The sequence below is a fragment of the Piliocolobus tephrosceles genome, chromosome 1 (genome assembly GCF_002776525.5).
Source record: "Piliocolobus tephrosceles isolate RC106 chromosome 1, ASM277652v3, whole genome shotgun sequence".
Taxonomy (NCBI): domain Eukaryota; kingdom Metazoa; phylum Chordata; class Mammalia; order Primates; family Cercopithecidae; genus Piliocolobus; species Piliocolobus tephrosceles.
The window spans coordinates 38,397,224-38,406,373 of NC_045434.1; the positions used below are offsets into that span (position 1 = coordinate 38,397,224).

Here is a 9,150-nt window from a genome sequence, read left to right on the forward strand (position 1 = left end):
TTAGTAGTCCAAGTGCTTGTTCCACGGACCTGCCACCCCTGGCATCACCTGGAAGCTTGTTAGAAACGCAGACTCTCAGGCCTCGCCCCAGATCTTCTGAGCCTGCATCTGCAGTTTAACCAAATCCCCAGAGGTCTGTATGCTCACTAAAAGTCTGAGATGTCCTGGTCTAAATGTTCTTGACTCCTTAATCTCTTCGATCCTTGTGTCCCTGAGTGGATGTGAATACTACAGCGAGCTCCAGCGCAGGCCTCTCCCCCACAGAGTTCAGACTCCAAGGACTCTCTTAAAAGAGTTGCAAGTAGGGATCATGCCAAGCCCAATCTAACATGCCCTGTCTCTCCTGCTATCCAGGGCACAGGTTCCCTAAGTGAGAGCTCCATCCCCTCTGTCTCTGACACGAGCACCCCAAGAAGAAGTCGTCGGCAGCTCCCGCCCGTCCCACCAAAGCCCCGGCCCCTCCTTTCCTACAGCTCCCTGATCAGACACGCAGGCAGCATCTCTCCACCTGCTGATGGAAGCGAGGAGGGCTCCCCGCTGACCTCCCAAGCCCTGGAGAGCAACAACGCTTGCCTGACCGAGTCTTCCAACTCCCCGCACCCCCAGCAGGGCCAACATGCCTCCCCCCAGCGCTACATCTCCGAGCCCTACTTGGCCCTGCACGAAGACTCCCACGCCTCAGACTGTGGCGAGGAGGAGACGCTCACTTTTGAAGCAGCCGTGGCTACTAGCCTGGGCCGTTCCAACACCATCGGCTCAGCCCCACCCCTGCGGCACAGCTGGCAGATGCCCAATGGGCACTATCGGCGACGGAGGCGCGGGGGGCCTGGGCCAGGCATGATGTGTGGGGCTGTCAACAACCTGCTAAGTGACACGGAAGAAGACGACAAATGCTAGAGGCTGCTCCCCCCTCCGATGCATGCTCTTCTCCCACATGGAGAAAACCAAGACAGAATTGGGAAGCCAGTGCGGCCCGGGGGGGCGGAAGAGGGAAAAGGAAGATGGAAAGAAAGACACCATGCATTATCAGAGAAGAGGAAGTAAAGGACAATCGGAACACCAAACCCACCAAATTGCTTTATTCCCCTTTGCAAGATGGGCACTGCCATAGTTCTGCCTCTTTGCTGGGGAAAGAAAACAGGAATGTGGAGGGTTATTCCTGCAGGAGAAGGGACACGAGGATGGCTTTGCTTCCCCTTGCCCCTTCCCACTTTTCTAAAAGCTGTGGAGGGATCTAGCTGGCCTATGTCTACACTCAGTGCCCTGAGAAGCCTGGAAGACTTTCTGGCTCTTAACTGGGGAGTAGTGGAGACCATAGGAGAGGACTCTCCTCCCTCACCAGCTCTTACGCCTCAGCCAGCACCACTGCCACCAGGGCAACGCAGCAGCATCTCATGCATAACCCTGTGGCTTTCTTCCCCCAGGGCAGCACAGGCTAAGTCAGGAACATTGGATGCCAGGGAGGGAGGAGAAAGCCGAAGCGAAAGGGGTCAGTGTGCTGAGGCAACAGCAGCAAGGGCTGGTCTGGATAAGAAAAGCCATAGCCCGGCAGCCCCTACCATGAGGGAGACGGTCAGAGAAACTGGTGGTGCTGGGGGTTATAGCCCCCCATCCTTGAGGCCTGTCACTCACAGTAGGTGCTGAGAGTTAGTTAGGACAGGTCAGGACGTTCCCCAGGGTCCACAAAGGTGCCTAAGGCTCTGGTAAGGGTGAAGGTAAAAGTATTTAACAACTGCTGTGGCATCAATATAAGTGGAGTTTGGTTGTAGTGCTGGAGCCCACGCTGTTCCAGGCATTGGCTCTTTAGATGCCAGTCATGGGGGAACCCTGAGAATGTGGGTAGAGTAACAGGGGCCACCTAAGGGACTCAAAACAGAGTCTGTTTTCCAACCAGTGTGGGAACAATTAAATATGTGCAACAGTGCTACGGCCACACCAGCACCTCCTGGCTGAACGTCAGCCCACACTCTGGTCCGTGAGGCAGCAAGGCCAGTGCTGTGCCAAGCCCAGTAAGGCCAAGTGCCAGAGGCCCAGCCTTCCCTGCCACTCCTCTGAGAGGGCAGAACACACATATCCAAGTAGGCTACCCACCACTGGGTAGGGACTTCTGTAAAGATGGGAAAGGCGGATAGATTAAAATAAGCTTCTAGGAAAGTCTGGATTTACTGAGGACCTCCCACGAGGCAGGACCATTGGGACTGCAGCGTCTGCAGCTGGTGTGGGGTTCAGGTCAGTTTGTCAGGATGCTTTAAGGTGATTAGTAAATATACCTCAGCTTAGACCTGGGCTGCTCCTTCTAGTAAAGCTCCAGTGGGGCCTCATCATACAGGATGACAAGACTGGGGCCCTGGTCACCTTGAATATTCCCCTGGGCCAAGATGGCGCTTCACCCCTTCCCAGAGTAAGAGCTGGGGCTGACAGTCCCACCCTGCCATTCCTAACTGCCCAAATGCAGAAGCACTGAGCAAGAGAGCCCTTTCTTGCCAAGCCAGTGCTCTTTTGGTACATGGCATACAGCTCCATTGGAGGGCACAGATCGCTGGCTTTATCTGGTGGAAATGTACCTTTCCCATAAGTTCCTCTTTAGTGCCATCACAGCAGGGGAAAGGACGGGGCCCTCCTTCCCCCCCACCCCCACAGGAACAGATGGAGCCTGCCACCCAGGATCCTGATCTGCCCTGCACTGAGCACTCGGTGGATAAACACTCCTCCAGCCCAGACACACTCCTCTTGGGCAGGAGAAATCCAGAGCTGTTATTTTTCTTAGAAGGAGCCTCTTTTTCCCCTATTTTTTAAATTGAAATATAATAGCTGTATCATCAGCCCTGAAAAGCCAAATTCAACCACATGGCTGGAGAATCATTTGTCATGGCCCCGCCTTCTCTTCTGATACTGATGGAGCTTCATGACCCATGGTCAGCCCCCAAACCAAAGCTGTCCCAACAGAGGAGGCCAGTGAGGCAGAGACAGAGCTCTCCCACTCTCAGACCCTCTTTTGTCTTCATTTTCCTCTCCCACTTAGCACGTGTGTGCTTGAGGGTGGCTGGGAATGTGATATACAGTACCCGATCCTAACAGGTGTGATCATTACATAAGACGCTGATGCTGGGCCTTGTTTTGTTTTTAAAGTTTCCTCTGCTCAGTGTCATTTCATGCCAAAGTGCTGCTATGGGCTGCTTTGTGTGTACGAAATTGCTTTTTCCACTTTGGAAATGCAGCTTTCCCTAGGGGAAGGCCTACAACAGGACGACTATTCTGAGCCAGCGGGTCTATTGCATGGTGTTTTGAGAAAGGGAATTGTAGTGATACCTTATGCCGTTTCAACAGGAGAAACGCAGGCTGGCAGAGCAATTCCCAGAAATGGAATTTGCCTGCAAGTAGTATAAACAAACACTACATTTACTGTGCCAGGAAACCTTCCTGAACTCCTTGAACTCATACACAGAAGTATTTGAGTCCTGAATAAAGTGTTGGAAGCACTGCAGATGTGGTCACCTGACTGACCACCTGGTTTTTCTATTACCAGTGAATTTCTTTTATTCACCTTCCCTTGACCAAGAAATTGGGTTTCTTTTCCCTCAGCCTGCACTTACTCTTCTATTAAGACCAGAAAATAAAATTTTCCGTTGAGTCACAAACTCATCATCATGTTTGGTTTTCTGCTGCCTCTGAACAAAAGTGAATGCCAGCCTTCCCTTGCTGGGTGTCAGAGCCTGCCTCCCTTGAAAAGAGGCCCATGTAGACCCCAACACCTGTTCTTTTCTCTGGTTAATTACAGCAGCGTCTTGAGAAATTCCATGCAAAAGAAGACTACAACCAGTGTTTGAGATATACCACAAGATCAAATTTGGGCACTTGGCGGTCCCCTCAGAAGACTCTTGAGTCATATGTTCAGTTTATCTTGCTAATGTATGACTTGTCTTCACCATCTCCTCAAAACAGAGTGAAGCCAAGATAGAGGAAGGTAAAAGGAGGAAAGAAAACCAAGGCAGGGAGATGATGTTCTGAGTAGATTGGCGTTTAGATATCCCTCATTTCACTTAAGGCTCCAGACAGACTCCAGGTAGGGAATGCATGTCTGTCTCTTTCTCTGTATCTTTCTCTGTGTCTGTCTCCCCATCTCCTAGAGGACAAAGTGCCAGTGACCTTTGGACAGGGGCAGGGCTCCAGCCAAGGTGCCCCTGAGCCAGGGTCAGCATAGAATTTCCTGCCCCGTGAAGGGCTGGTGCTGGCTAGCATCCCCTTGGCTCCACGTGAGTCATGAACACAATTGTCAGTGGGGGTCTGTGCTGCTCTTCTAGCTGAAGAATCTGTTTTTCTTCTGGGCTTCACTTGTAGTCCCCAGTCAATGTCTCCATAGGGCACTGAGATCACCAAGAACATTGCCCAGAAGCTAAACTCCAGATGTTCTAGATTTTGACCTCCCTTGACTCTGGGGTCACAAAGAGAAGACCCCATAATCCACCTCTCAGCCAGTATCTCCCTTCCCTGCACAGATTCCCCCCGACCCCATAGAGTCTATGTGGTGAGCATGAGGGTCGTTTTCCCTCTGTTCTCCCATCTCAGCCTCCGTTTTGCTGCATGTTAGCACTGATCCAACTCCTGAGATGGTTAATTCCACCCAATCCAAGCTTATTGGCTTGCCTGCCTGACTCCACCAGTCTCTCACCTATTGGGGAATGCTGCATTCTAATGAAATAGGGTTTGGAACTCACCTGGTGCTCCTCGCAAGACGACTGACACACAGTGTAGGGCGTGGGGGTGGACATAATGCCCACCCACTGGATAAAAGCTCACGGCAGGAAAATGACGTCTCTCCTGGCATAATGGAACAAAAATCTCAGATAATTTTGATTTTTAAAAAGTTCTCAATTTTTCATTACATCCTACTTCTCAGCCCTCTGGATGTTTCATTTTTTTTGGACAGAGTGTTTCTTTAGTGGGTGGGGCCAGGGACAGGTTGAGGGATATTTCTCAGCTCATTTATAAGATGATATAAATATTATGAGGTTGTATGTAAAGAAAAAGCAAATGTATAGCAGAAGGGGAGCAGATAGCTACCTTTCAGGGATTTTGAGACTTGAAGGTTAAGGAATTTTTACTGCTATTTTTGTTCATCAGTTTCATGCCTGTTATGTTTTGAGATCCTCGGAAGCCTAGGGCTAGTATATGCCAAGAATCCTGGTGAGAGGCGTTGCCATGCCTTGGGGTGAATTCTTCCCCACCAGCTCTCTCACCCAGCCTGCAAGTTCTTCCCTCATAGATCCCAGAGCAATGGGCACCGTCCAGGAGGTATAGGAGAGGACTTTATGATGCAGGAAAGAAGGAAGAAGTGGGTCCCTTGCAAGTGGCCAGACAGAGAATGATGGTTTGACTCCAGAAAGAGTCTCTATGGAATCAGGTTCAGGTTTGGATAACTTCTCTTTGAAATATCTCCACACTGAGACTCCTATTTTAACAATATCCAAACAAAATTAATTAACTCAGGGCTTATGACCTAACCTTTGTAAGAAGGTGATCAGAGAGATCCCACATTAATAAGCACTGCCTGTAGCAGCAGCTTTGCCTTTTTGTCTTTTGCTGTTTCTTGTCTGGACCACCCTGTACATCATAGCCAGGTCTACCCCAAATAGAGCAGCAGCTGATGGCTTCTCTGCTGTCTGAGGAGGGAGGGCTTGGCTGCAGAGCTATGGTGTTTTGTCAGCTGTTAGGTGCTACCAGCCCACCCAGTCAGAGTACATAGACATAGCGCTTTAAGGGACAAAGGACAAAGAACAGAACTATCTTTGCTTTCCAGAGGCCATCTTTTTCTTTCCTTGAATCCCTTCTGCTTTAACCTTCTGAGGTGTATGCATCCCAGAGAGATCACACCAAGCCAAAGAGAACAAATTCACAGATTGTCCCAACCTACCCAAAGGGCCTGAAAATCCTCTCTGAACAAAACTCAAGACAGTTGAGAAGTATGAATGGGGCTCATAGCAAAGTCCAGTTGATGGCTTTTGAGGCTGGGGCATCCCCAAACTGCCCTTCTATTTTTGTAGTTTTGCTTTCTTTTATCCACCCTCTCTCCGCATGCTATAAGTAGGGGAGTTAGAATCTTGACCTTCTAAATGCAAAAGGAGATTTTATAATAAGCCATGCTACCTATAAATACATTATTGAGGTTTGCATTTTTATTTTTGGAGGTATGAAAGAGTTGAGTAGACCAAGTCAAAAGAGATGTGGGGATTTATGTTTATTTTTATTTGTTTGGGGTTGTTTGGTTGGTGGCTGGGTTTCTTGTAACAGACCTATTATGGAATAGTAAAGAAGGATACCTTTGTGATCTGCAATGTTTCTGAATCTGTTTCTCTTTAGGAAGTGATTGCCATCAAATTTAGTGATATGATATGTGAGTCAAAAATCTGAGGTTATAGTACCATCTCTGTCTTCTCTCTCTGGTCTCCTTTTTGTTGTCTTTCTCCTTCTGTCTAAATTGGCCTCTGTCTTTTCCTAAGGACGTAACATATAACCCAAATTAATGAAAAACTCCCCCAAAACTTCAGTGAAAGCCAGAGATACAGAATTTTTTCAGGACATCTTTAACCAATACAAAATTTATGTGTTAATAAGAAGGTAATTTTTACAATAGTGTAGTAATCTGATAAATGAAAACTATTGGAAGTCAATAGTTTTTTATGTTCCAGCTTTCTGTATTCAAACTTGTGCCTTCAGCAAGCATCTCTTCACTTTCTTTCCCTTGTCAACTGAAATATGAATGTTTGGCTAACTCATGATGTAAAGTGTCTGTTAAGTTAATAATACATAATTTAAAGTACTTAGTCTCCACAAAGCAATTTTAAAAACCTTCACTTGTTAGATCCCATGAAGTACCTATGAAATTCTCAGCATTGCTATAAGCATTTGATTTTTTTTAAGGAAACTTTCTGTTTAATGGAATCTGAATCCAGGATTTGCTTTAATTTCACTCTGTTCTTCCCATTTTCCCTTATTCTTCCTGTTATCTAATTTTGAAAAAAACCTAGACTTTTTTTTTCAATCCAGAAAGTCGGGTTTTCATGATCTGAGCTTCCTTGTGTCACCTTCTCTTTGTGCAAACTTAAGCCAGTCATATATCATCACCCAGACATATTCTCCAACCCAGCACTGGAAATCTGAACAACTCTTTTCCCTTTTTGTCCTACAAGTTTGTCAGAGATAAGAATGGATTGCTGTCTACATTCTACAACCAGACCCTAGACTTTACACCAGGCTGTGCCACTTCCTCTTCACTTCACTCAGAAGATGGCCTCAAAACTGAAAAGGAAATGAAACCATTCAAATATACCAAGTCTGAATTTGACTTTATTTGATGACTCAGTTTTCCTTCGAGTACTCTGATTTTTTTTATGGCAATGGCCTATATGGCACAAGAACCCACCACTTAAAGCAAATCTGTTAAACATTTTTATAAGGGATGAGCAGGAAAAACATACTCCAAAATTTTAAAGTGCCATTAATCAATTTTTAAAAATAAAGGTACTATGAAATGAGGGCTAAACAATGTAATATAACTGCCAGTTAAGGTAGACAGTAGTTGTGGTCTTAGTTACATTTGATATGGAGTTGTATAATATTAGGCAGATCCCAGTGGAGTTAGTAAAAACATAGGTATTAAGTTTTAATGGCTACCAATTGGGATATATACTTAGCCTGCAGGCTGAACTTTAGTCAGTGTTTTTCTATCCTGGTGTTTTGTGAACCAGTCAAAAGTTATACAAAGCCACCCTAACTGCTGCAATTGCAGAGGAACTTGCCTCTTGGTGATATTAGAGGGCAGTCCAACTCCACTCAAACTGAGTCCAAGATTTGAATTCACCCAGAAAAACAAATGGAGGAGAAAAGCCTAATTCACTAGATGTGTTTGGCATTTCATGGCTGGGACAATGGAGTAGAGGGTAGGAAGACAAGCTGTAGAACAAAAGCAAAGTCAGGTAGAAAATAACAGGTCCCAGAAGGGGACAGACTTACAGATGTGTAACCTTGGATCCTCTTTTTCACTTAAATTATGTGTAAACTTCTTAGCACAAGGCTGGATTCAGAGAAGTTCTTTCTGTTAAACTCACCTAGGGTAGTGGATTTGAAGGCCTCAGAGGATTAATAGATTCCCGAAATTCTCTTCCAGACCTGAGAGATGGAGAGAAAGAGGTTCTTGCTTTAAAGCGGCTCAAAGACAATCTTGATGACTTTAGCAACTCTTCAACATAGTAGCACCAATAATGGAGAGATTATATTAACTTCCTAGTGGTGAGAATACCATGGGATGGGAGAAGGGCCAGTGAGTGGGACAGAGATGAGCTTCATCAGGAACAGATTTCAGACTCTGCAGGGTGCACCGGTTCTAGCCTCACATAACAACATTGCAAGGAGGTGGACTACAGGGTCCACATCCTCTGTCCTTTGGGGCCCATGGTCAGGCCATTCCCTCTTTGTTTTGCTCCTAGAGGATGAGCATGTCATATGAGATCAGGAGGGAAATTGGGTGCTTTGCCTCAGGCTGTTAAAATGCTGCTACCTGCATTCTAAAACGTGCAAGTCATGCCCCACAAGACACCTCCTTAGGGCAGCATCCACTGTGGTGTGCCAGCCTGACACCCCTGCAGTCACAGTGTTTGAATGGCAGCTGATGCTGGCCCACCCAGAGTATCGGTGCATCTCTCCTAAAGCCACAGTTCAGCACTGCATGTTGACCAGGCGGATATCCTGTAATATAGATGCTCGTTTGGATCCAAAAGGAAAACCATTAAAAATAAAAGAAAGATGAAAAACTTTAATGTTTTGGGGGGGATAAAAGAAAAGAATAAATAAAACCTTGTTGTAAAGAATGTATCGGCCTGATTTCCCTCACTTGATGTGTTTCTTTGCTGCTACCAAAAAGGGAGATCATGGGAGTGAAGCCCACCAGGACCCTCAGGGTAAGCTGGCAGCAGGCTCTGCAGCTGCACTTAGTTGGGGTCTGCTCACACCACTCAGGAGGAATTCAGGAGGCTTTCAAAGTCCCAGGGACATCCTGGCCCTGAAAGGTTTTCTTTTACTAAAAATGTACTTTGCGCTGTGTGTGGTAGCTCGTACCTGTTACCCCAGCTATTCAGGAAGCTAGGGCAGAAGGAT

The 9,150-nt window shown here is 46.6% G+C and overlaps 1 protein-coding gene across 3 annotated transcripts in view; it reads left to right on the forward strand.

Annotated features, from left to right (window-relative positions):
* Positions 1 to 8,864, forward strand: part of CACNA1E (calcium voltage-gated channel subunit alpha1 E) — a 335,424-nt gene extending 326,560 nt beyond the window's left edge. For all 3 annotated transcript variants that reach the window (XM_023203509.2, XM_023203510.2, XM_023203511.2), the window contains one exon: positions 355 to 8,864. In XM_023203509.2, coding sequence (XP_023059277.2) covers positions 355 to 897 — 543 coding nt within the window. In that variant the 3' untranslated portion in view covers positions 898 to 8,864. The remainder of the gene's footprint in view (positions 1 to 354) is intronic.
* The last annotated feature ends 286 nt before the right edge of the window (positions 8,865 to 9,150 follow it).